Below are 25903 nucleotides of genomic sequence, written 5' to 3'. Positions count from 1 at the left end.
GCAGAGGATCAAGTTGTACTCAGTCACTTTAATAGAAGCCATGATGTTAAGAGTTCTAATGATCCGCACCCTGAAAATAGAGTGAAAGTAATTATTCCCAACGCTGTTCTGTAGACATAAGGTCAGGATACTTCATAGAACATTGTGATGTAGTTTTAAATGAGCTGTTTGCCCTGACTGCACAGATATGACAGTGAGTGACCTTCAGAGCTACAAAAAGAAAGAAACTGCAATTATTGGTGTGTGTGTGTGTGCGCGTGTGGTCAGCAACTAAATACAGGAGAAAGCCGGTGATTTGCTGCAGCATGTTTATATGGAGTCTAATCATCTGCATAGAATCTGCAGGCTGCTTGGTGTATTACATTGTCAGGTCTGCATTGTAATTTAGATTAGTGAAGGTGTTTTTCGTGTCACAGCAAGTTTGTTTCACCCTCAAAGAGTTTTTCCACCTCGGCCCCTCACAGCTGCTCGCTCTTCTTCTGGTAGAAAGTTGACGTAAACGGTTAATTTATCAGTACGATGACTCTTGTGGATCTTCAGAACTGGGCTGTGTGCACAAATACTCCCTGTTGTCATCTGGTCTGCATTACTGTGTTTTACAGGCGTAGTGGTCTGTGCACACATCCCCCTGCTGGATGTGTGAAGTACTGTTGTGTGAGAGGAAAAAAGCCAGTTCTCAGCTTTCACCGTTAGTTAAACCGAAAGGAAAACGAGCTCGGAGGAGTGACCATCAGGATCAGACATGCTCGATTGATCCCTGAGGGGATCTTTGATTTGTTTTCATTTCCTACTTCATACACATAGATCTGAGTCTGAATCATTTTCAGTGTCTCTTTGAATTTTGTTCCTTTGCTGAGTTTTTCTTCTGCTCTCACTTAAAACGCAAGTACTCACTCTTGTTATTAAATGATTGTTTAGCCTCAGATGGATGAGAAGATCCAGCTCGGCCCGCGGGCTCAAGTGACGTGGGTGAAGGGAAGCAGCGGAGGAGCCAAAGCCAGCGACTCAGGTAAGTCGACGAGTTCAACGAGTTGAATCATAATTGCAAAATCAAGATGAGTGAAACTGAGAGAAATGAGGCAGAACACCGGTCCCCACACAGCCAGAGGTTTTTATATGAAAACTAATCATCCAAACTTTATTTTCTGTCTCTGTCAGCTGTTAGTTTGCCAACTATGAGCTATTTATCAGTTCGATATTATTGAAATTTTTTGATGCATTTGATGCTCGGATAGAAGCTGAAACTGATTGAAATGAATCGCAGTTCAGAAATTAGATGGTGTGTTAAGGAGTTTCATATCAGAAAAGGTTCAACATACAGTAACCAATCATTTGCTTTGTTATGGGTTTTCCTGTTAGTTTCTTTTTTAAAGTGGGGTCGTATGATGTACTTGTTAGTAAGTTCAGTGTCTTACCTTCAGTAGACAGCGGTCAGAGCACTCTGAGGATCAGAAAAGTGACTCATAACGGGGCCAGCAGAATCCCTATCTAAAACATTTCTTCGCAGTTCCAGGGAGAACTACAATGTGATATGTAGTCACTTCTGCCTCAGACAGCAGGGCGTCCACGCAGGTGTGTCCTTAAACAGTACTGATTGCAGCACCATGTGGCAACATGGATAGTGTCCCGCTGTGTAAATATCCACATTCGATTGAACCACTTTGAAATTAGTGAGGCTTGAGTTGTTGAGGATGGCAAGACTTTTGCTTTTCTGGTGGCCATTTTGAGTAACTTTTAGCTTGAGCTCACCCGTCAGGAAAGCCTCTGATTCTCCAAACGGAGACCGCCGTCTACTGTCAACATGAATGTGAACATCAAACTGTCCATCAGGGAAAGCTGAAAGGGAAATCATTTTCAGTAAAAATTGAACTGCTGACACTTAAAACTCATGAACATATGAGGATGTTCATATCTAAAAATCTGTGATTACTTCCCTTCATGGTTATTTCTTCTTTTATCCCCGTAACAGAGCTGTCTCGGACTGCTGGCCTGAACCGTTACTCTGCACTGCAGTCCACACCCTCACCTCAACCCTCCACAACACCGCCGCAGAACCCAGACTATGACTCCAGGAGAACTCTGGGAAGGTAAAGCACAAACACAGCTCCCTTTAGCTCTGCCTGATTAGCGCATCTTCTCTGTCTGCATGTCTTGGAATGGCAGAGAGACAGATTCTCACCCGATTGACTTTTCTGCTTCTCTTGCACCTCTCAGCAGTCGTAGCAACACACTCAGAGAACGCAGCGAGAAGCCGCTGATCTCGGCGCCTCCATCGTCCCGGCCCGGCCCGTTCATTAGGGGAGGCAGTTCGAAAGAGCTGTTGGAGAGTCCAAACCCAGAGGAGCCGCGAAGAGAACGGGAGCGAGAGGTAGCCGAACCTCGGAGAGCAAGCGTCACGGAGGAGAAAACTGAGCCGGAGCGCAGCAGAGTCAGAGAGCCAGGTGGGAACGCTGAAAATGACCCATTCACATGGGAATCACAGTCTGTCCGTTATTGTTTTGGGGATTATTTCTGTTTTTCTTATTTTCTTTCTTAAGATACTGAATTGTGTGGCTTGTCTGTATGTTACCAGTAAAACCTGAGCCCGTCGTCCAGACCGTGGACAGACCCGCTCTGTCTGAGGAGGAGATTGAGAGGAAATCCAAGGCCATTATTGACGAGTTCCTGCACATAAACGATTATAAGGTACTGAGACTCAAGAAGATCAGGAGCAGGTGGAGCTCGTGGAGCCCAAATTCAGTGATGATTGATGCACACGAGGCTGCTGATTACGGCAAAATTCCGATCGTTTGTTCTGCAGATTTATCTTTGATTTTTACTTTCTACATTAAGCATACGTTAAAGCAGTTATAGATTCGAAGTTTAAACGAATAATTTATCAGTTATTTATTTGAAGAATTGTCTAAATGGGGTCTGTATCTTTAAGATGTGTTTTAAGGAACTTTTGAATTACTGTTCAACGCAAATGAGTTCAGATGCTGGTTCTGTGTTTTGAGGAGATTTCAGGAGTTGTGATCACACCTCTTTGCTTCCTGCAGGAAGCTATCCAGTGTGTGCACGAGCTGGAGTTGGGCTCTCAGCTGCACATCTTTGTGCGCGTCGGGGTGGAGTCGACCCTGGAGCGCAGTCAGATCACACGGGACCACATGGGCCAGCTCCTCTTCCAGCTGGTGCAGCAAGGAATCCTGCCCAAACCCCAGTTTTACAAAGGGTCAGTTCACCCGCTGAAAGGGGTCGGGGAGATGTCTGCTGCCTTTAAACTGTGTTTCTGCAAAGTGAGGCTAGTTCATGGAAACGTGTCACAGTAACAAACCAAAATACAGAGATTTGTCTCGTGGAGAAAACTGTGTTTCTTTGAGCTATTGGATCTAAAATACAGCTAAATTTATGGCCCTTTTCCCAAAAACAAGTTGGCATTAAAAGATATTTTTCCAGAAAGGGTCATTTTGTTTTCGAAATGCAGTCCAATGTGATGAAAGATGAAAAAAAACTCTGTTCAGTCCCATTTCTGAAGTAATGTTCTGTGTATCCCACAGTCTTTAAAACAAATTGTAAAGTAAACCATATGCTCAGTTGTCCCTCTTCACTTTTGGCTTCCCAATATGTTTACCTTATCCACATGTGTTAAAAACTTTCACAGACTTTAAAATGTGTGACAAAGAAGGAAGCTATTGCAGCGGTAAACAGGTTTTTCTTTATTATTGTTCAGAAATGCGACTTTTGAACACTGAGTTGCATTTCTTGTGTTTTCTCAGGTTTGCAGACACGTTGGAGCTGGCGGACGACATGGCCATCGACATTCCCCACATCTGGCTGTACCTGGGCGAGCTGCTCGGCCCTGTGCTGAAGGAGGGGGGCTTCTCTATGAGAGAGCTCTTTAGGTGCTGACATATGTGTTAAAGAGTATTTTTGCTGGAAAAACTATCAATCTGTGACCAGTTGTTTTGTAAAAGCTCCAATCAAACATTTTCTGCTCTTATTTAAAACAACTTTCCACCATCTTTGTCCTCGTTCCTGTTGAGGACGAAATTCTATTTAGTCTAACGTGCACACAATTATTCAAATCATCTGTTTCTTCTGTACGTTCAGTGAATTGAGCAAACCTTTGCTTCCTGTTGGAAGAGCTGGGATCTTAATCTCTGAAATACTGCACATACTATGCAAGCAAATGGTAAGCAGCTCTCTTATCTTCAGAGTACATTTATGTTGACCACCTTCATTATAAAGCCAGCCGAGTATAATGACTATAGTGATTAATATGACTATCGATATACAAGTAATGTGTGCAAATAAAATGTGAATCATCAGTGATTTCTACAAGACAATTAGACGTATGTGTTGTGATGGTAATTCATTGCAGATTTTATACCTTATAATGACATATTTTTCATAAACTACACAGTAAAGAGCCTATTTACTTTAGTTTTTAGGCACATTGTGTCATATCGTTGTACCTGTATCTGTATGTCTGCTCTTAGTAAAGTTAAACCTGGGTGGAAACGAGTTGAAGAGAGATGTGATGTTGTTGTTATCACAGAGCCATAGGACTTTGGGCTGTTTGTGGAGGGAATCCGGCATCAGCTGGGCCGACATTTTACCCGAGGGAGAGGATGTCCAGGCTTTCATCTCACAGCAGGTGAGCGATAAAGGCCTCGACTCAAATCAGGAAAAGTCCGAGTTTCAGTCCGTCAACTGCGTGATCACTTTGTAATGTCTTCATTGTTCTTCTTCTCCACCGTTTTCCCTTTTTTTTTTTATGTATTGGTGACATCCTCATCGGGCCGCTCCCCTCCTGTCTTTACACAAACAGAAACTCGAGTTCCTTCAGTCAGACGGCTCCACTCCTGAGGCAGTTGAGTCCAAAAGAATCTGGTCTCCTGAGGAGCTGAGCGAGCAGCTAGAGAGACTCCTCCTGGAGGACATGGCCAGTGACGAGCATATCTTTGACTGGGTCGAGGTATTTGTCCGAGGGGAAACATCAAAGTCATAATGAAGATTTCACTCAGTCATCCTGTGTGTCCTCTTGTTGTTTTGTCCACTTTCGGATTCATTTGCTCAGTAAATTCAGTATCACTAAGAGTAAGGGTTTGATTAAAATCCACACTGTGATCCTGGAGTGTAAGCCGTCCCAGTATTGGTCAGGTTTTGTGTGTTTGACAACAGTATCAGCTTATCACAGGCGGGTGTCCTCTAATACCAGAGCTGGTGGTTTGAACCCTCACTTACCGCTGAAGGTCAGGCCTGCACCTTGCATGGATGCTCTGCCGTTAGTGTGTGTGTGTGTGTGTGTGTGTGTGTGTGAATATAATAACAAAGCACTTTAGATAAAAGCACTACATATTGCAGTGCAGCTGCCACTTTACTACTTCACCTACCATCAGTCAGGTGGCGGCTCAAAGACTGCAGAGTCGGTTAATACCTGTGCTGAGTGTCGGATCCTCGGTGGACAGCTAGTTGTCATGTGACATGATGGATAACAAAGGATTGTACGAGTCTGTTGTGTTTGGTCAGAGGACTTTTTCCAAAAACACTACATGGCACAGATGAAAGCAGCTTTAAACATGTGTTCTGTTGTAAGCATAGTTGAGGATGGATGAGGTTTTAAGCTTTCTCTGAACCCAAACGTGCTGCTGGTTTCAGAGTCGACTCCTTCTAACACGTTGAGGTTTTGTTCAAATCGTTTTCTTGTTTGTCGGGAAGCATCGCTCCTAAGCTGAGACATTTTAAACCATTGTGCTCCGTTTCCAGGCGAACCTCGATGAGTCTCAGATGAGCTCGTCTCCCTTCCTGAGGGCTTTGATGACGGCTGTGTGTAAGGCAGCAGTGAAAGGTAAGTGCTCCGCCACCTGGAGGAGGCACTCCTCTGTTCTCGTATAGCACCGCTGATTGCAATATTTGCGCCCTGCCAAACTCTGAGCAGAGCAGCTCAGCGTGCCCTCACTCTTCCTCCTGCTTTACTCAACAGATGATAACACCAGCTGTCGAGTGGACACGGCCATCATCCAGAGGAGATTGCCAGTATTACTCAAGTACCTTAACTCAGACACTGAGCGACAGCTGCAAGCACTTTATGCACTTCAGGCGCTGATCGTTGCCCTCGATCAGCCTCCGAGTAAGTGCCACAACAGAGCTAAACTTACTGCCAGTTACGTGTTTTAGCATGATTCTTCTCAGCTATGGTTATGTAAAGAACATGATCTAACCGCAAGCTCCATTTAGAAGTTGTTTTGAAGCCACTGATTAGCAAAGGTGGTTTTCTGTTTGTCCTGAAATTGCAGGAGTTTACATTTTGATTATTTGGGAGCTTTTATCCATTTAGAGTTTATTTTGATCAATTGTGAATCCGGAATTTCTGTTAACAGCATCAAGAATTAATTTTTAACTCTTAAAATGGCACTTTAGATGATTTGAAGTTTTAAGAGGAGGAGAAAACGGCCTGATTCAAACTCCTTCTCAAAACAATTCCAGCCCAGTTCTCTATGAGTAAGACTGTAATTTAATTACAGACAATAAGAACTTTTAAGAAGGTCAACATGTTTTAAAGTGCTGACGGGCAGCGACTGCATGTGCCTGATAAACTGAAAGTAGATCTCTTTATGAATAATTACAGCTATAAAGAACAAAAGGAACAAATGCCTTTTTAAAAAAATCATTTTCAGGAATTATATGTAGTCGGGTTCATATGTTTTGGACGTCATTTTACCTCTGTGGATTTGAAATGATGACTGAAGAGTAGACTTTTAGAAGCTGAAAATACTCTGAACCGAAGAGAGAAGTGAGGGTCAAAAAGACACACAAAGAGGCAGCATCTTAAGGCAGCTGCAGTAAAATCCCGTCAAGCCTCAAAAGGGAAGAATCTCAGACTTTCACACGTCCACGAGTTTCAGGTACTTAAAGATTTGTATTAAAGTATTAAAAGAAAGTCTTATAATAGCGAAAGTCTGTCAAATTACTTTTGAGTTTGTAACTATAGGAGCAGATGGTTATGTTTATTGAAAAATATATTTAAATCAAAAACTTATTAGTTGATCCAAGAGTCATGACAGTTGTTGTCTGTCTGATCTTTTCCACTGGCTGCAGGTCATTCAGAGAGCTGAAAGAGCCACAGTTCCAGTGCAAAATGTGATGCATGTTCCGTCACTGCAGAGTTGGAACGACATTTGTTTTTGTTGTTTGGATTTTTAATTAATTTGCCTTTTCTGACCATCGTGAGCACAAGAGGCATTTCATTGTGCCAGGTCAAAAGTTACTGATTTAATTTTGCCTCGTATCAAGCTAACGGTAGTTTCTGGTTTAATAACCCATTAAGAAATAATGCAGCATGACTTTAGAGCCAGAGAAAATAATCTGAATATTTAACCTCAGGTCTGAATGCATTTTGCTATTTTTTTTTTTTTTTTTATTATTATTTTTTTTTTATTATTATGATTTTTGTGCTTACGACATGAGAGTTTAAGCGATTTTACTCTTAGTATAATGAACACATTTAATCTCAGGGCCTCTTCAGCCTTCAACGATGCATCATGCAGTTTTTAAATAAATCTGATGGGTTACGAGTTATTTAGACTTTGACAGAAAAGCGGCTCCTTTTCAGACGTGAGCTCAACATGTTAAAGCTTCATAACAAAGTGATAGAGGCTTCGTTTTTTGGCAGGGGTTCTGTTTAGCAGCATCAAAGAAAAGCTGGAACAGAATGAATTTCACCTTCTGGTGTTAAATGTCTTGTGATGGGAGCATGTGAGGTGACGGCTGTGCTTTCGCTCTCTGGCAGACCTTCTCCGGATGTTCTTTGACTGTCTGTATGACGAGGACGTCATCTCGGAGGACGCTTTCTACAAGTGGGAGACGAGCAAAGACCCCGCTGAGCAGCAGGGGAAGGGTGTGGCCCTCAAGTCTGTCACGGCCTTCTTCACCTGGCTGCGGGAGGCGGAGGAGGAGTCGGAGGATAATTGACGAGGGAGACACCCGGGACTCGACGTAGTAGAACTGCATCCTCAACAGCAGAGCAAACTTTCAAAATGGCTGCGCAGACAGGACGACATGTTTACGGCTGGAATTTTTTTCTGCGGTACGGTTCTGAAACATGCCGCCATTTTGAGTTTGGATTCCAACGGTGGAAGCACTAAATACCTGTATCATACATAGAAAATATTTTTGTTTTAAATTTTAACTTACTTTTCTTTTGTTACTTTTTAAGAAGAGACTTAAAAGATACATAGGTTCTGGACTCTTTAATTTATTATTTTTTTAAGGACTGCAAATATGAAAGTTATTTAACATTTGCAGATGCTCACAAGGAGAACATGACAGAAGTAACAATATAATTAATGATAATAACAAAATAATTGTGAGATGAATATCCTCCCTGGATTTCACGCTGTTTGGTTGAAAACAGGGTAAAAACAAAATTATTTTGGGATGAAGGGGAAGCAGAAATTAAAGAGAGAAAAAAAAAAGTAAATAAAGAGGAACTATAACGCTTTTTCCAGGTCAGAGGTTATCTTGTAATAACCCGGAAGTATTTCCCTCAGCCATGACTTGCCCTGCGTTGATATGAACATGCACCTCATGAGAGGTAGTAGTACGCATCCAAGAAGCAAATCAAAACTGTAAACGAAAGCAGACGAACAAACCCGGAAATGAGCAAAGGTGCAACTTTAAAAGCAAACGGCCAGGGTCGCTGCACATGAGATGCTTGTAATACTTAAGACCTACAGAGCAGATTAAAGCTTGTAAATACATTAAAGACAAAAAATGTATTTAAAAAAAGGTGCCGATTCTCATTACTTCTTCTTTTCACTGTTGGAAACGTGGCCTGCCGGGTGCCTTTAGTTGTGTGCTTGATGTGTGAAATGGTTTTTCAGTGTTCCCGATTTGGACCGAGAAGAGCCGTTTGACCTGAGCTGGAGGGGCAACCGGAGCAGCTGGAAGGCTCTAATTTCACCCGCTGAACCACTCGAGCATCAATGATCACAATGAATCACCCTGCAATTGTTGCAGCACTTTTTGATTCCTCATCTTAATTCTAGGTGCTAAAAAAAGAAAGCAACTGGACCTAAAAAAAAAAAAAGTACAGTTACTTTCCTTTTAAGCAGTTTAAGCACTTCTTTTCCTGCTTGTATGTAATCTATACAGTCATTTCACAATGTCTGAGCAGTCGTGTAAAATATTTGTCTTTAAAACTACAAGAACTTTACACCTCCGTTGTCGCCTTTAATAGATCACGTGTATTTACTGGTAAATGCTTTGATGACTGGTTCAAAAGCGGCAGGTTTTCATTGGATTCTGCGTCTGAATTGTTAGTTTTCAGCTTTTTTGAACCCACTGATTGGCTAAAACAGTGGGAAGAAGTTTTTGGTCAAGGAACATTTTACAAAAGGAGCAATCAAGTGTAATGATCAAGAGACCAATCTATGATTGAATTAGTTGAGAGTGGAGGAGGCATTCAAAGCTACCCACAAAAAATAATGCATCATTGTGAATAATCAGACCTCTGTTGTTAGATTAAATTCCCATGAATTGTTTATTTCATGCTTTTTTTTTTCTTTTTTTTTTGGTTAACTGAATCAAAATTCTTGACTTTTCTGATATTTGTCTGTTCATTTGTAAATACTATCACTTTAATGCAGAGTAAACTCGGACCGCATCTCCGTTATAACCTGGATACAAATACTGTTGTTGTTGATATTCTAAAATTACAGCTACCATGAGTGTGTAGGCCTACCATTAAACGTCCGGTGAAAACTTTCCCACAGCTGTAGTTTTAGAATTCAAATACAGTTAACGATATTTATCTGATTCATCAAGGTGAAAGTAATTCGTTTTTACGTTGTAGTGGCCAGTGTGGTTCAAAGAAAGATGGCTGAAGATGGTGGAGAAGAGACGAGCTAACAACATCTGAGTAACATGAAATATGTCCACAAATGTAGTACAGACTAGTTGAAATCCTAATATAAGACATAGTCATTAGATGTTAACGACTTTAAATATTGAGATCGCATTTTGACTGTTTAAGGCCAATGTAAAATAAATTAATTTTACTATTCAGTCTGAATGTTGCACATAAAGATAAAAACGGATAATTTGCTCTTTTACAGACATTTCAATGTTGTGGGAGTTTTGTTTCTAATTTTAATGGACAGGGAGATTCTGTTCTTAATATCCATCTTTTTTTGTTTATTCGTGGTCAGCTGTTGTTGTTTTCCCTTTCTTTTGCCGCCACTTTTTTTTTTTTTTTTTGCATTTATTTTTGAAAAGTCTTGTCAGCGGGAATCCTTCGACGTGCCGCGTGACGCTGCACGTTATCAGCGGTCCAAGCGGGGCGGGGCTCGTTTACGGAGGAATCGAAATAAAGGATCGTGCAGAAATTTACCCTAAAGTATTTCACGTTTTCCCGATACGTAAAAGGTAAGTTTGAGTCGCAGGGATACTAATTGTTTGCGAAACACGTTCTTGCATGGATTCGTTGCTGGAAAAAGTAGCTGTTTGCGGTTTTTTTTGCTCCATTCAGCTGAAATGAATTTCATCTGCCTTGTGCGACGCCATTACTGTGTTCCTAAACCGACGGACAAAATGGCGAAATTGACAAAAGAAATTCTAGCAGCTCGACCTTTGGTTCTTGAGAACATGGTTGTAATCAGTTTGAAAAAGCAGGCGGATATGCGGGTCTTGAAGGTGGTTTGCGTTGTGGGAAAATACATATTTCTTTCAGATTGAGGAAAATGGGCCTCAATGAATGAAGTGGGTTTGGCAATGGCCCATTTGAACCACGCACACATACAAAAGAAAACATGGCCCCCAAAACAGGTTGGTGCTAATGAGTTTTCCTGGTGTCCAGGTAAAGCTCCTATCATGCCGATTCGCCGAGCGGCAGCAACTCCACCCCAGGAGAAGACCCCCTCCGCGGCTGCAGAGAAAGGTGAGGCTGGGGTCGTCCATCACGTGAACCACCCCCCTTGGACCCACTGATGGACACATGCAGTTATTACTGCACTTCAACCCACTGTCACACACTGCTTTGGTTTGGGTTTTTTCGGCTTACTCAAAATGAAGAAGACCTCTGCTGCTTTTCCAGGTGTATTTTAATGAGACCTGTAGAGTACTGTGTGTTTCCTGGAAAGTTTTGGAACATTTCAAATTTGACCTGGAAGGTTAACAATTCTTTTTTTATTCAGAGTTACATGTCAGAGGTTCAATTTATGAGCAGGAATTAAAAAAATTAAATAAATATAAAATAAATAAAAATTACATTACATTTACATTAGAAACAAAGTTGTAGCCATTAAATGAATAAATTGTGCATATTCCGTTATTGTACTGTTACTACTTTGTTTTCAATGTCTCCTAAGAGCCTGAAGCCTCCTCAGAAGAGTCGCCCTCTGCTGACGAGGACCAGGCAGCATCTTCAGCAGCACCAGCTGAAGGTGAGGAGAATGAGACTGAGGGTGATACTGAGCCCACAGAGAATGGAGAGAAGGCTGAAGAAGGAGCCTCTGCAGAGAAAGAAGGGGAAGAAGAGGAAGAGGCAGCGAAGAAAGAGTGAGTTGCAACAGAGACTTAATATGCAAGTGAAAACGCTGCGATATTTCACTTTGATAGCACTTTTATCTGTTTATTATCCTTACCTCTGCTGGATAACAGCAGACTGCTCCTGTCATGGTTGCAGTGTTGCATTTCCAAAAGATGTGACCTGTCACAGCCACATTCATGCCCTGTATATTAGTTAACAGACAGATGTGCCCGCAGTCTCGGAGGAGTCCAGGAGCAGAAGACGTTGGCATCAAGACAGTCTGATGATTTAAGACCAGAGTCCATATCTTAAACTCAGACAAAGAGCGGCATTGAGCTGTGTGTGTGTCCACTTAGTGTTTTTTAATGTCCTGCTGGGGAGAGCTTTATCCAAAAAGCTGTTCCATTTAGGATATTATAGACTACACGGTTCACAACAAGCTTGTAATTTGTACGCTAATGAAAGCAGAAAACTCACCAGCAGCATTCTGTGTTTGGGTGGTCTGCTTCTTCTGTCTGAAATATACAACGAGGGATAAACAACACAACGGGCGTATCGGCTTCTCCCCCATTTTCTTTACCAGGATGACACCAGCACCTTTTGTGCTCAGAAAAAAGATGCTGGGACTCAGGAAAAAAATGCTTTGTGGACACTTTTTTTTTGACCATATAAGTCAAGTCGCAAGCCTCGTTGACAGTTTCTATGGAAAGAAAAGACAAAAACATATAGAAATCCTGGCAGTATTATGAAGGTTGGATATTTCTGGGGGAAAAAAGTTTGTCACAGGTGATGTGAAGGACAGAAATTTAGCTTTTTAGGTGATTAAATTGTAAATTTGATCTTCCTTTTTTTCTTTTTGACCTTAACTCAGCAAACTTGTTTCAGCACATAGTTGAGTGGCATTTCAGTTCATTTAGGGTCAGATTATCATGGTGGTCATAAAGACAGATGTTCTGAAACTTGATTTTGTCTTTCCCGTCGGTGACAAAGTGAGAAATGCAAGGACTGCGAGGCTGGACAGTGCGCAACACACTGCTATGTTCTCCTACTAAGGTGAGGATGTGATAAACATAAGGGTGGTAACAATCACAGTGAAATATCGCTTGTAAAGAATCGTCCCTCTTGACTGAACTTGTGTTGCTCCTTCTGGCGGCAGGATGAAGGATGGCTACAAGTACGAGAAATCCAAAGCCAAGAAGGTGAAACGGACGATTCCTGCGTGGGCTAGCGTCACTGCAAACAAAAACATTCCTGTTACCAACTTTGCAGGCACGCAGAACAAAGTGGATAACATCCTTGTCGAAGCTATAACGGTGTGTACAAATCCTGTGAGCGCCTAACTTCAACCAAGCCAGTCTCGTGATGACGTTTGCTTTTTTTATTTCTTGGCGTCTGTGTGATTTCTTGTCTGTTTTCTCGGCAGTCTACTAACGTCAGGTCTGGGGTTTCGTTCCAATCTGTCATGAAGTATATTCTGAAAAATTACCCTGGGATAGAGCTCAAGAAGAAGAAGTTCCTCATCAAGAAAGCGATGAAGAAACACTTGGAGAAGGGCACCATCAAACAGGTGAAGAATGTTATTCTATGCTACCCTCTGCTCTTTTTCAGCGTTCATTTAAAGCGAAGTTTTACTTCCCGGGAATAGTGCCATGTTTGTGCTTACATTTGTTTTTGTTTTTTTTAAAGTATTTTTTGGGGGCTTTTTATGCCTTTTAATGAGAGGACAGTTGGAGAGAGACAGGAAGCAGGGGGCAGAGAGAGGGGAAAGACATGCAGCACAGGGACGCTCAGTACGGGAGTCGAACCGGGGCCAGCTGCAGCAAGGACTGTAGCCTCTGTACATGGGGCGGCTGCTTAACCCACTACGCCACCGACCGCCCCACTTACATTTGTTTTTATCGTTCTCTCACAGCTGAAGGGCAAAGGTCTTTCGGGAACATTCGCCATTGGAAAGCAACTTCCCCAGGTACGTTACATCGGAGGGGACTTTGTATTCGATGTCTCTTGGAAGAAGGCAGGGATTGGCTCACAGGCTGTCTTCTCAACAGCAAACAACTGTTTTAGCACTTCAGTTGTAGTGTTGATGAAACAAACAAGTAATAACATGTTCACTAAGTAGCGCTCATTGGAAGCTTGGAAATGATTGGATGGAGTCATGCTGGTAGTCTCACTCTGTTTCCTGGCGAAGCTGCTAGCTTTTGCTTTATGTTTAAGCCAAAAAGTGGTAATGGTCTCCTTATATCATGTTAGATATTATCTGTGATACCAAAGTTAATGGATAGAGCAAAGGATGTATGGAGGACCTTCAGTTGGAGAGCACAGTCTTTCACTGGTCTGATACTTCTATCAAAGATTTAGTGTCAACAGTGCCTCTCATTTTTCCTTTGAAACTTTTCCTTTTCTCTAATCTTAAAATAAACAATTTTTGTAGAAAGCAAAAGAGAAGCAGGAGTCTCTGGGAGATGCGCTTCCTCTCATCATCACTCGGCTCTGTGAGCCCAAAGAGGCCTCCTACAACCTAATCAAGAAGTATCTGGAGCAGCACTTCCCCAGCCTCAACATTGAAAACAGGTAATGCAGTGTTACAACAAACTCTTCACTGTTCCACTTTAACAACCGGTCCCAAGGAATTTTCCAATGAATATATTCAAGGTTGATAAGTTTTCATAATATTAACAACCTGACGGACTGACCCCCTCCAAAAAAAACAACTTGATGATATGAAATGATATGAAATTAAATAGATGCAAGCAACTTAGTTTAATGCTTTCGAGGATAAAAGTCCATAATCTCACTGTAACCAACAGTAACAATCAAAGTCTCTCCTTTTTATCATACCACTGTATTTGCTGATTGGCCTAACAATTTTATCAACATATTTTTCCACTTTTCAGAGTATCCTGTCTTTCCCTCATCTTATTTCCACTTTTACATTAATAGCACTTTTTTCTTTTTATTATTTAAAACTACTTAAGCTTACATTCACAACATTATCAAGATATTTTCAATTGTGAACCTCATTTTACTTTAACAAACTTCCTCTCTCCCCAATAAAGATCTGACAATAGCGACAGCCGGGGTAAATTAGACTTTTGTCTGTCGGCCAATCAGATGTGTAATATATATTACTACACTATAAAGACCTAACTGGTCAGTGACGTGCTCAATATCATCATGCATTCCCACACTACAGTAAGAAAAATGAAGGTAGGCACAAACATCAAGTTTCTCTTGTGACTGTGGGATTTACAAACTGGTTTGATCTTAGGCCAGATGTCCTGAAGACCGCCCTGCTGAAGGCAGTAGAAAAAGGATACCTGGAGCAAATCACTGGGAAAGGAGCCAGAGGGACTTTCCAGGTAAACCTCAGAATGATTTTGTTCCAAAGTGAGCCACACATTTCAGTTCTTTAGCAAAACAACTTGTTATTCTGCTGATTTTAAAAAAAGGGCCTTTGGTTTAGGACAGTGCTCATTTCTTACTTCATCGGCCGTTTCAGAACTGTCGTTGGTTCCCTAACCCTTTTCACGTGAAATACAGGCCAACTCGGGCATCAGGGGTTCTGTCCTGCTATGTCAGTGAGTGGTAATGGCTGTTTGTTTACATGTTGGCATTAAAAATTTTCTGTGCCTCAGCTGAAGCGCCCTGGCAACAAGACTCTGCCGAAGGGCGGCATCGTGGAAGATGCCATCACAGTCGCTATCACAGCCATGAATGAGCCTAAGACCTGCAGCACCACATCTCTACGCAAATATCTAGTAGATGCCAACAAGGACGTGAGGGAGAATCAGTTGGGTGAGGCTCTGTCTGTGCTCCTGATGACCTTTGACTGCTTTCTGAGGTCAGGTCTGACTCAGTCACAAGGACTTTCAGATGATTGATCTCCAGTTGGAAAAGATCTTAATTAAATTCATATAAAATGTTTGCATTCATGTTTATTTTTTTGATTATAAGAGACTCCAGTAATTATTGGATGTTCAGTCTGTTTGCAGTAGCTAATTATTCAAAACTCTACCCTGTGATTTAAATGTTGATCTCAGTTGAATGTAAAGTTAAGTCTTAAGAAATTTGGGTTAGAAATGTACAGCTTTTGGGCCAATTATCCAGGACTCCTCACCCTGTAATTGTTTCTGTAGACTTTTTGTTTCCTCATCTTTAAATATGAGGTTATGGCACAGCTCAACTGACAGCAACACCGTCACTAGTGCGAAACTGCTGATTCAGACAGTGAAATGAGTCCTTGTAATCAGCTGAAATTGAAGGTTTGTTTGACCTCGACCTCTTAAGCTTCCATCTTAAACCCAGCATGCAGTTCTGCTAAGGTACAGCATGTGTACAGGTTGTTTCAAAACCTCTAGCCTGTGGTACAAAGAAAATGTTATTGTCAGGGCAGTTATTTGTAGCGCGCATTTTCTTTTTATTTTGTTGCATAATACCCAAACGTACTAAATGCAAAATGTTGTCACTCTTTTCTTTAGTGGCCAATCTGAGGAGGACCCTGAAAAAGTGTAAAGTGCTGGGCTGGATGGAGCAGATCACCGGTCACGGTTTCACAGGAACATACCAGCTCTCGTTCCCGTTCTACCCGAGGTAGATTCCATCAGGAGAATATCCCATTGTTTAATTTTTCCATGTCACGCTTTGTGCCTGCAAACTACTATACTACAGTTTGTAATCTTAAAAGATTTTCCAGTAATTTTAATCAGGTTGATCAGTTGGTAGCTTTTGCAAAGAATATGCCCACAAATGTCATATATTGAGGTATATTAAATATGTCAATTGTGTGAAATGGTGTAGATTTATTTTACATCTCGAATCTTATTTTTCTTTCTCTTTAGTCCTACCACGCTGTATCCAGACAAGTTTAAAGAGACTCCTAAAAAACCAACCAAACGGAGGAATGTAGCTGAATCTTCAGATGAGGAAGATGAGGAGTCAGAGGAAGAAGAGGAAGAGGAGGAGTCTGAGGATGAAGCCCCGTCCCGTAGAAGGTGCGTGTAAAAGTCTCAAGTGTTTCTATAATCCTCTCACAGTTTCATGTGGTCGTGTGTGTGATTATATTTCTACTTATGATTTCTCTTAAACCTGAAATCACTTTTAGGAATTCTCAAAAGAGGCCTCCGCCTAAGGCTCGCCGTCCTCCACCAACTAGGAGGTCCCGGAGCAGCAGTCAGACAAAAGCTAAAAGCAGGGGACGCCCACTTGCAAGGAAGTCTCCCGCTAAGAAAGCAGCATCTTCCGCCAAGAAATCAGGAAGGAAACAGTCGGCCGCTAAGAAAGAATCTGCAGCAACACCTGTCAAAAGAGGCGCACCTTCGAGAAAGCCCAAAACACCAGCTGTTAAAAAGCTGACCAAAAGGGGGTCCAAGAGACCATTGTCCAGAGAGTCATCCCCAGAGGACACGGCTGGAAAAAAGGGCACGACAAGGAGCAGGTCCAAGCCATCTGAATCTGAAGAATCGTCCCCTGAGGAGACCCCAGTTAAAAGGCAGGCAACCAAAGGCCGGTCCAGGCGGTCTGCGCCCGTGGAATCGTCCCCGGAGGAACCTCCAGTTAAAAGGCAGGCAACCAAAGGCCGGTCCAGACGGTCTGCGTCCGTGGATTCGTCCACTGAGGAACCTCCAGTTAAAAGGCAGGCAACCAAAGGCCGGTCCAGACGGTCTGCGTCCGTGGAATCGTCCCCGGAGGAACCTCCAGTTAAAAGGCAGGCAACCAAAGGCCGGTCCAGACGGTCTGCGTCCGTGGAATCGTCCACTGAGGAACCTCCAGTTAAAAGGCAGGCAACCAAAGGCCGGTCCAGACGGTCTGCGTCCGTGGATTCGTCCACTGAGGAGCCTGAAGTCAAAAAAGAGGCAAAAGGCAGAAAAGGCAAGCCGTCGCCTCGAAAGTCCAAGAGAGGGAAAATCTGAACCCAGGATTGCCTTCCCCAAACTGGTCTGCGCTGATTACGCAGCAGTCTGCCGCTTTGTTTCAGTGCTCTATTTTTATCATTTGTCGCCCTTTTTAAAGTAGTAGGTTATTTTTTATTTAGATTGAAGAATGAGGACGTTATCCTACCAGTTACGTTAGCTGTACTTTTGAGAATTTCTGAAATTCCTTTTTAATCACCATGCATAGAAAAGCTCGGTCAGTGTTGCCGTTAAAGCTGCCAGCTCGGAAAAGCATAGCAACATCCAGCAAACTGTAACTAGAGCCATGTAGTGACTTCTGTTTTTATGTTTCTCATCAACTCTTTAGGTGCTGGCAGCACACATTCCTAATCTCAAATGAAGTGAGATGTCAGTGTTTTTGGAGGGGTGAAGAGTGTCTGTTTTTAGAGTTCACATTTGGGTTGAGGAGTTCAAATGGTTACTAATGTTTGCCACTTTATAAAATATAGAATTTAAGGGGATTGTCCTATGTATCAGAATAAATTACAACACCTTGACCATACAGTACTGCATCAGAATCTTAAATGTTTTCCATATTTACAAATTTTGTTATTCACTGAATTTGGATTTTCTTTTATATTTCTTTTTTAAAAAAAGTTTTCCCCACATATGCCTGCAGGAGCCATGTTGAGGAGTTAACGGAGGGCAAAACACTGTTAGTATTCAAGTCATTTTTCAGGAAAAGAAAATGTCTCTTGATGTGTGTAAGCAAGCATATACATAAATTGATCTTATTGCGTCACAGCTGTTAGTACCAAATTATAAGAAATATGTGTCGTGAATGAGAAACAGGAGGATAATAGCTCATACATACCCTGCATGCATGTATTCCTTGTGTTGTTAAGCTTTTTCAAAGTCATTAATAAAATGGCTATATTTGTAAGTTTGTGGAATTTATTATGTCATGACTCAGCATAGCAACAGCTGAGCAGGTGGAATGTTTGCCACTTATCCGAATGTCTGTCCACTTTTTTTCTTCTTTTTCTCCTTTTACTGAAGTCCTTGATGGAATTTCTTTGAAGATGGATTGCCTGCTTTCAATTTGGTGGTAAAAGGTTTCCTGGAATTCTGTTTCATATCTAAACAGTCAGCAAAAACACGTTTCTGTCCGTTGGTGACCGTTTTCAGTTTGAACAGAAACTGTTCAGTTTCAACACGTTTGGTCAGATCATGATTTGATAAGTTGGGTTAAAGATGTATGAAGATGGTGGAGACACGGCTGCGGTGGTGATTTTAGTTTAATCAGCAATGAGAAGGTCATCAAAGTCATTTAACTCCAGAACAAAATGTTTTGTTTATATTTTTTTGTCCTTCCTCACAAAGCTACGTATGTTTTTTTTGTTTGTTTTTTATGCCACATCTCTGTGCTTTCCAACTCCAATTTCCCAGGGCCTGCCTACTGAACCCAACTAAGGTTTATGACAAGATTTGCCTACTCCACATTCACCAAATGGCTTTAATGTAACCATAGAAATCTTTCCAATTAGGCTTTAAAACAAAATCTTTGGTATGTCATATGCATATGAGGTCAAACAGCTTGTCATTCACTGTAACAGCCCTTTTTCTTGATTAAAGGATAGTAGTTTATGTGCATTAACAAATTATAAGATATATATATATTTTAAATTGCCTGTATAAAAATTGAGTTGTAGATCACTTAGCTTAATGAGTGTGTTATTATTCACTGTGTGTGTGTGTTTAGCCTGGCTAATCTGTGCTGGTGGGTGAGCTGATTTGATCATGCAGACAGGAGTATTTAAAGCCATAGTGTCGTGTCTGCTCATGTCAAAGAGAAGCTCATGAGTATACAGAAAGTACTGCTCGTGTATTTCAATACATTTGAACTTTTACTTTATCAGATGTCAGAGGAAAATGTTTCCTTTTTACTCTCCTTACTTCTATCTAACAGACTGGTGCCATTACTGGCTACTTTTGAAATCCACACTTTGCATGAGCGGTTAATGGTTAAGCAGAGTCAACCGTGAGCATCTGCATGCATTAATAATTGAGGCTGTCTTAGTCTGCGTATAAATAAAAGTGACTGAGGTGGTCAGCTAATGTAGCTTGCTGACCCTTTGTAATATTTAAATTTCCTCATGGAGAGGATTGGAGTAGGCATTGATTAGAGGAACAAGATGAGCCTTGGGCCTTCCAGGCTGTCTCTTTTTCCTCCACCTGGCAGATATTTTGTGTTCACACCATCAACAACTCTAAAGATAGTTTATCTTTCATAAACTTTATTGTTTTGAGTTACCTTTCACACAGACTCGTTGTCACCTTGTTTTAGTCTGTTACACACCTACAGTGCTTTCAGTGTCCATCAAAAAGAAATTAAAATCGGGATGACAATGCCTGTGTTTATCTAAATTGTGTATTTACCGTATCTTTCAGCATTGATGGTGTCTTTCCAGTTAAAAAGTTGACAGTTCCATAAACATTAATGCACCCCCCCATACCATCAAAGATGCAGGCTTTGAACCGAGTACTGATAACAAGCTGGATGTTCCCCTTTTCTGATTTGGAAAAATAATTTCACATTTAAATTCATCTGACCACACAACAGTCCATTTTAAATGAGCTCACATAAAGCTTCTTCTTTGCATGACCAATCTTTACGTTGGAGAGACTCTGCCTCTCTGAGGTGCTCATTTTGATCCCAGCCATGTTACTGACCTGTTGCCAATTAACCCGATTAGTTGCTCCTCCAGCTGATTCTTTTACGTAACACTAAGTTATCCAGCATTTGTCGCCATTTGTTTTGTTTTTTAGATATATTGCTATTAATACATTTCATGAAATAGTAAAAGGTGTATATATATATATATATATATATATAGGCTATTATATATGATAAGTCATTTGACCTAATGGATGCACAGTTTGGACTTTTCTTTGTCTTATCCCAAAACTGGGTGTGGGCCGCTGTCTTGTGTTGCACAATAAATGGGAATGTGTGGAGCTGGGAAAGAGAAACAGCTGGGAGGGAGGGTTTACGTGATTCAACGCGTCACCTCCCGCTGAATTGAATATCTTTGGAGGAGAAGTTTCACACCAGGCCCCTCTTTACACTCTTCCTCCTCCTCCTCCTTCCCTCGAGCTCCGCCTCGAGCCAGCTGCACACCTGAGCCGCGGAGCTGCTGCAGCAGGTAAAAGTGAAGGTGTGAAAACACAGAAAACTTCTGTGTGTCTCCTGTCAGCTACGGACTGGGAGGAAGACGAAAAACAGGTGGAGTAGCTGAAGGTGAAGACTCTGAACCGTGCTCCTTCGGGAGTTGAAAGCTTTGGTGAAACCGTCGAACTGAGCTCAGACGTCCCGGTGTAAGGTGGGGCGGAAGCGGGTTTAAATGTTTCGTGTAATTTTGCCTCGCCGTGGATAAATTACACCAATTAACTGAGAAAGATTAACGGATTTTTCTCGTTTATTGGTAGCGACTTTGCCGCAGTTTGGACGCCACAAGTGGGCCAAACAGCGCAGAACAGCGTTGCGCAAATAGCCACAGCCATTAAATAAGTGTAGATATGAACTAATCTGTGTCTTCCTGCACATTCTGAGGTGAACAACAGCGCACTCTGAGCAGGTCTTTGTTTTAGCCCCTTTAAATTGTTTGCGCATTAAAAGTTTCTTAAATCCGTGCATGTTATTTCTGGATCTCATGTTTGGTTTCATGAGATGTGATTGTCTGTTGCTGTCTTGTTTGACAGAAAAACAGGCAGAATGGGTGAGGCCCCGGTCAGAGAACATGGTACAGTAACACGATCAGCAGAGGTATGTCCAGAAATGAGCTCCTTTATTTTTCTTCTGAGTGTCTGTATTGGTGTCATTTTGTGTTTTTGTTCAAACTTATGTCTTCACTGGTCAAGTATGTGGGCTCATTTCCTGTGGATGACCGCTGTTTAGATGACCAGATGGAGCAACTTCACACACAGCTCAAGTCCCTCAGAGTGAGTCCTTAGCTGAGATTTTATCCCTCACAACAGCAGTTGTAAAAAGAATACCTAATCCACTGGTTGTCTTTAATCAGGGATGCAAGACAAGGATGCCGGTATCCCTCAAGTTCTCCATTAAAGGTGTGAAAATGTACAATGAGGATGAAACGGTGAGTGTGAGTGAGTATTTCTGATGACTATATTAGTACAACAACAGGTTTCAGTTTGCTGTAACCTGCTTTAGTCACCCTGGTGTCTCTGGTTCTTGTCTGACTTGTGTGTCATCCCCCCTGTTTGCAGACCCTGCTAATGGCTCATGCTATGCGCAGAGTCTCTCTGTCCACGGCCCGCCCGGTCAACGCGCAGTTTGCCTTTGTCTCCCATAACCCAGGCAGCGCAGACCCCCAACTCTACTGCCACGTTTTTAAAGCAAGACATGCCAGAGCGGTAAGAAACATCCAGAGATTGTTCTTATATCAGCGTAGGCGCTCTCAAGTTTATCACAAAGTAGTGGTTGGGCCTAAAGTTCCATGGTTTCTGCCTGTTTTGGCATGCTCATCTATCAGGACGGCTTATTGTCATTGGCAGGGCGAGCTGTAAGTTAAAAAAGAAGAATCAGGACATCATGTTGACATCAAGGTGTTTAGAACCTTTGCCTCGCTACAAAAAGGTTCCAAGTTGCATTTCCTCTGTTGTGCACAGGTTTAAAAATGGATCCCTACAAATTGGATGAACCAATCACTGTCCAGATAAATTGGTGATTATATCTTCTTTCAAAGGAGATCTCTTTGAAGGAGGATTTAAAAAATAACCTTCAGATAAACTTGTAAGAACTTTGCTTTGTTTGGAAAGTGGATTAGAAAAGACAGCAGCAGCGCTGGACATTGAGAAAAAAGCTGTAGTAAAGCCAGATGGTTTCCAATAATGTTTATAGTCTGCACAGGAAGTCAAACACTCACATCCTGTAACGTTTCACTCTGACTTGGTTAAATATTTCTAAGCCAACATATCACTTGGAACAGTCTCCAATAGTTTTAATTTGGACTTTTTAGTCTATTAAAATTCTATTCAATTTGTGGTTGATCTGTTTATGTCTTAGACTCCCACTTTACATGTGTTCTGACGTAAATCGGCATCACGTCAGTGGGTCCCTCACAAACAACATAAATGGGTCCCACTCCCAAAAAATGTCTGATACTTGGTGAATTATGTCAAAGTTTTCAATCTGTGTGGGTTTAACTGTTCACCTTTTGCTCACCTCCTCGGTATAGGCCCAGTTCCTGAACCTGCTGCTGTGCCGCTGTTTCCAGTTGTCTTATCTGGAGAAGCACCCTGAAGAGGCACAGGAAGACTCGGTAGGCTCAGCGCCTCGTCGCAACCCTTCACTGCTCAACCACGGCTTCCCTCTCAGCGTCAGCGCTCTGGTTTCCTTTAGAAGAGCCCCTTTTCGAGGCTTGTTGCTGGGCTCAAAGGTTTGGACCGTCCTGTCTTCATCTTTTCCTTAACTCAACAAATAAACCCTGAATTACTAAACTCAAACTTTAATACCAGGCATCGATTTTAAATGGCTGAACTATTGAATTCAACAGGCATTTCTATATGTGTAATGCACTGTTGACAGACTTATTCATTTAAAGAATCTAAATTTAATGCAATTTTTGAACTAAAAAGGCAAAAAAAAACTGTCCCAAACCATAACCACCTGCTCTAAGATGACATTTTCTTTATAGAAGTCTAACAAATCTTCCGACGACAGCCAAGATGATGTCTTTCCCACCTCTTCTCCCTCACTGAAGCGCAAGAAAGCCATCCGCACCAAAGGTCTGAGTTCTGGTGCTTACCGCTCCTTCACCTTCACGTCGCTCAAACAGCGTGGTCTACAGGAGCGCCTGAATGCATCACAAGGTGGGCCAAGTGTTCACAGAGCGCTATCGAGAGTCAAAGAATTGATTAGGTAAAGCAAACCCCTCAGTGTTACCCGCTGGACAGCCTCACTCTGATGTGACATGGAAACGGTCATCTCACGTGGGTCATGATGAATTTTCTCAAAGCTTCTCACTGTTGGGTTTCCTCTCACTGGTGTTTATGTGAAGCTTAAAAACAGTGATTTATTTTTTTTATTTTTTTGGGGGGGGGGTGGTTTGTGTCATCACCAAATCCCTTTCACTTACTTGAGACTAACATTACACAAGATGTACAACTTTACCGTGGCTGCTTTCCCTCACAAACATAGGTGGTGGAATATCATCATTTTTTTTTTTTTTTTTACTACTTGGTGTGAAAAGAAATCCATATTTAACATGATTTCCCTGTTTATACATGATGTGGAGCAGGGGAGGATCAAGAAAAGAGGCCAGCAAGGCGGTCCCGGGCTCCGAGCTTGGCCGAAACAGAAGAAGCTCTGGCTCAAGCGGTGTGGTGCTGGGCTGGTATCGCAACGTCAGTACTTGGTGCATCTAATATCTTACCCCTGCAGATTTAATTTGATTGTTCAAACATCAGCGGTTTTCTCTTTGGCATTGCAGTGACAGCAGCTACTCCCTCCTCACAGATGATGTTCTGGGATCATACCTTCTGTGCCCACATCCCAAAAAACCCAAATGTGGTTCTCTCATCATTCGCTTCCCCTCTGGCCTGACCACTTACCTCATAGAAAACACTCGTAAAGGGAAATTCTTGCTTGAGGTAATCATTGAGTTATGGCAGCTTGGTTTATTAGCAAAGAGTGAATCTGAAAGGTGAATGTTTTAGATTAGATGTTGACTGAACTCTTGAGTAATAATGTTCATCATAGATATGTGCTTTAAATGTGTCATTTTCTGATTGTTTCATAGATAATTTTCAGCTTCCAAAAATAAATACCACTGTATGTTTTTTCAAAGACTTTGATTAACCCCTGCAAGTTCCCACTCAGTCATTGATAGATTTTGAGTCTACTTAATTAATACTTTATTGGAAATCCATCAAACCTTTTTCCACATTTAGTAGTCAATCAATATACTTTATTATAGTGGGGCTTGGGTTCCTTTTGGGTAATTTGTCAAATGTTTCTTTGTCATTCTATTATGTTTAGAGGAAGTGGGCCAGTTGACCATGTAGCATCCCAGTATTACGGGTGTGGGTCTGTAGTTGTAGCACAAAGACGACCACAGTAACTCTAAAATACTTCTGAGTGATTTTTACTTTGATGTTTTTGTTTGTCTTGGTGGTAGAAATGCAAGACGGAGTTCACTTCTATTGCTGAGCTGATTGATCACTACACAGAGACCCAGGATAAGCTGCCGTGTCTGCTGAGCTGTGCGCGAGTGAACCACTGCTATGAGTGGGAGGAATGTACCAACACAGAGGCTGCTGCGAAGCTACACAAGAGCCCAAACAGAGCTAAAATTAAAAGTACCCACGGAAAGGAATGGGTGTAGACCTCATGTCACTGGAACATGTAGGCTGCCCACCTCAGAGGATGCACAATAAGTGACACTCTTATTTCTGTTGTACATTTTTAATCACTTAAACCACATGGTGTTGTGAGGAGGCTTCACTAACTGTAAACTTTTAGCACGATGCACCTATTAATGGTGTTGGCACTTATTGTATATAATATACTTAACATTTCATTGGGGTACTTATTTGTCAAACGTACTGTTTTGCTGCGTTTCTGTTTTTCAATGTAAAATTTGAAAATATTTTTATATGTGCCTGTGAGGGACTGGGAGGTTGTTTTCAGACGTGAAACTGACAACCTGAATTTGTGGCAGGGGACTGATGGCAAAGCCATACCTTCTTTTTTTTCTTCTCCAAATGATCTTATAAAGATGTAATGCTAATATCTAATCAAATTTTACTCTTTACTCAATGTATTTTTTTTTTCTTTTTTTAAAAAAAAAAACTTTTTCTATACATTCCAGTATGTGTTTTAGACATTATTAGCTGCGATGCTGACAGTGATGTCCAATTTCTTGTTAAAGAAATGGTTCTACTTCTTTTGCTGGTCATGTATGCAGTTCAGAATAAGGTTTTTAGAGTAGTGGTCAAATTTTTCTGCACAAGATGTCACAGTGATGTGATACTGTTTTCCTGGAGAGAACTTTCCAGCTTAAGTCAACAGTTTTCATATACCTAATCCTTGCTTGACAATAAATTGCGGGCTTTCTCTTTCCAGTCCACACCCTACTGAAACATAGGTGTCCCATCATTTATGACTATTTATTTATGATTTAACCAATACTGACATAGATATTTAGCAGATTACCTGTTAAGCAACTTGCACTGTTCTGCACTAAACCTATTACACCTATTTTCCTCAACTTCTCAAAAACTATTTAATTATTTTCAGAAAATCTGTCACTAAATATTGACTTAATATGGTTTGGTGCTTTTATTGCTGATATCAGCTGATCCACAAGAGTGAACACGGGCTTTAAACCTAAACCAGGTTAAAAGTTTAAAGGTTAAAACACAATTTAACACCATAAGGGTAAAGGAAAGTTCAGGTGTGTGCATGGTTTCTCACCAAATTTGCATTAAAAGTTTGTTTTTT

At 41.5% G+C, this 25903-nt stretch overlaps 3 protein-coding genes across 21 annotated transcripts in view; all 3 read left to right on the top strand.

The window, feature by feature from the left end:
* Window positions 1-9196, top strand: part of eif4g3a (eukaryotic translation initiation factor 4 gamma, 3a) — a 54483-nt gene extending 45287 nt beyond the window's left edge. For 6 of the 12 annotated variants that reach the window (XM_075461690.1, XM_075461683.1, XM_075461692.1 and 3 more), the window contains 12 exons: window positions 919-1009; window positions 1970-2087; window positions 2218-2441; window positions 2573-2685; window positions 3039-3211; window positions 3756-3881; window positions 4090-4171; window positions 4538-4636; window positions 4811-4957; window positions 5749-5830; window positions 5966-6112; window positions 7772-9196. In XM_075461690.1, coding sequence (XP_075317805.1) covers window positions 919-1009; window positions 1970-2087; window positions 2218-2441; window positions 2573-2685; window positions 3039-3211; window positions 3756-3881; window positions 4090-4171; window positions 4538-4636; window positions 4811-4957; window positions 5749-5830; window positions 5966-6112; window positions 7772-7953 — 1584 coding nt within the window. In that variant the 3' untranslated portion in view covers window positions 7954-9196. Of the gene's footprint in view, window positions 1-918; window positions 1010-1969; window positions 2088-2214; window positions 2442-2572; window positions 2686-3038; window positions 3212-3755; window positions 3882-4089; window positions 4172-4537; window positions 4637-4810; window positions 4958-5748; window positions 5831-5965; window positions 6113-7771 lie in introns of all 12 variants that reach the window. The other 6 variants (XM_075461687.1, XM_075461686.1, XM_075461685.1 and 3 more) reach the window with 1 other exon arrangement.
* A 1116-nt stretch (window positions 9197-10312) lies between these two features.
* hp1bp3 (heterochromatin protein 1, binding protein 3) lies at window positions 10313-18322 on the top strand. 2 transcript variants are annotated; one of them, XM_075461679.1, is made up of 13 exons: window positions 10313-10407; window positions 10838-10918; window positions 11349-11538; window positions 12500-12562; window positions 12666-12822; window positions 12933-13076; window positions 13422-13475; window positions 13941-14080; window positions 14778-14868; window positions 15145-15304; window positions 15988-16099; window positions 16348-16500; window positions 16611-18322. In XM_075461679.1, the coding sequence occupies exons 2-13, from the start codon at window positions 10852-10854 to the stop codon at window positions 17416-17418; spliced, it is 2139 nt and encodes a 712-aa protein (XP_075317794.1). In that variant the 5' UTR covers window positions 10313-10407; window positions 10838-10851; the 3' UTR covers window positions 17419-18322. The 2 variants fall into 2 exon arrangements, with proteins under 2 accessions (XP_075317794.1, XP_075317795.1); XM_075461680.1 differs by lacking the exon at window positions 12500-12562.
* A 2163-nt stretch (window positions 18323-20485) lies between these two features.
* sh2d5 (SH2 domain containing 5) lies at window positions 20486-25542 on the top strand. Of its 7 annotated transcripts, none has more exons than XM_075462249.1 (10): window positions 20486-20585; window positions 21142-21205; window positions 21301-21381; window positions 21462-21542; window positions 21667-21813; window positions 22638-22838; window positions 23097-23271; window positions 23700-23805; window positions 23892-24051; window positions 24579-25542. In XM_075462249.1, exons 2-10 carry the CDS (start codon window positions 21155-21157, stop codon window positions 24783-24785), a joined length of 1209 nt encoding a protein of 402 aa, XP_075318364.1. In that variant the 5' UTR covers window positions 20486-20585; window positions 21142-21154; the 3' UTR covers window positions 24786-25542. The 7 variants fall into 7 exon arrangements, with proteins under 7 accessions (XP_075318364.1, XP_075318363.1, XP_075318362.1 ...); XM_075462248.1 differs by having other exon boundaries at window positions 20509-20665; XM_075462247.1 differs by having other exon boundaries at window positions 20509-20680.
* Window positions 25543-25903: the final 361 nt, after the last annotated feature.

This window comes from Odontesthes bonariensis, chromosome 3, assembly GCF_027942865.1.
Source record: "Odontesthes bonariensis isolate fOdoBon6 chromosome 3, fOdoBon6.hap1, whole genome shotgun sequence".
Taxonomy (NCBI): domain Eukaryota; kingdom Metazoa; phylum Chordata; class Actinopteri; order Atheriniformes; family Atherinopsidae; genus Odontesthes; species Odontesthes bonariensis.
This window is presented reverse-complemented; position numbering and strand designations above follow the sequence as displayed.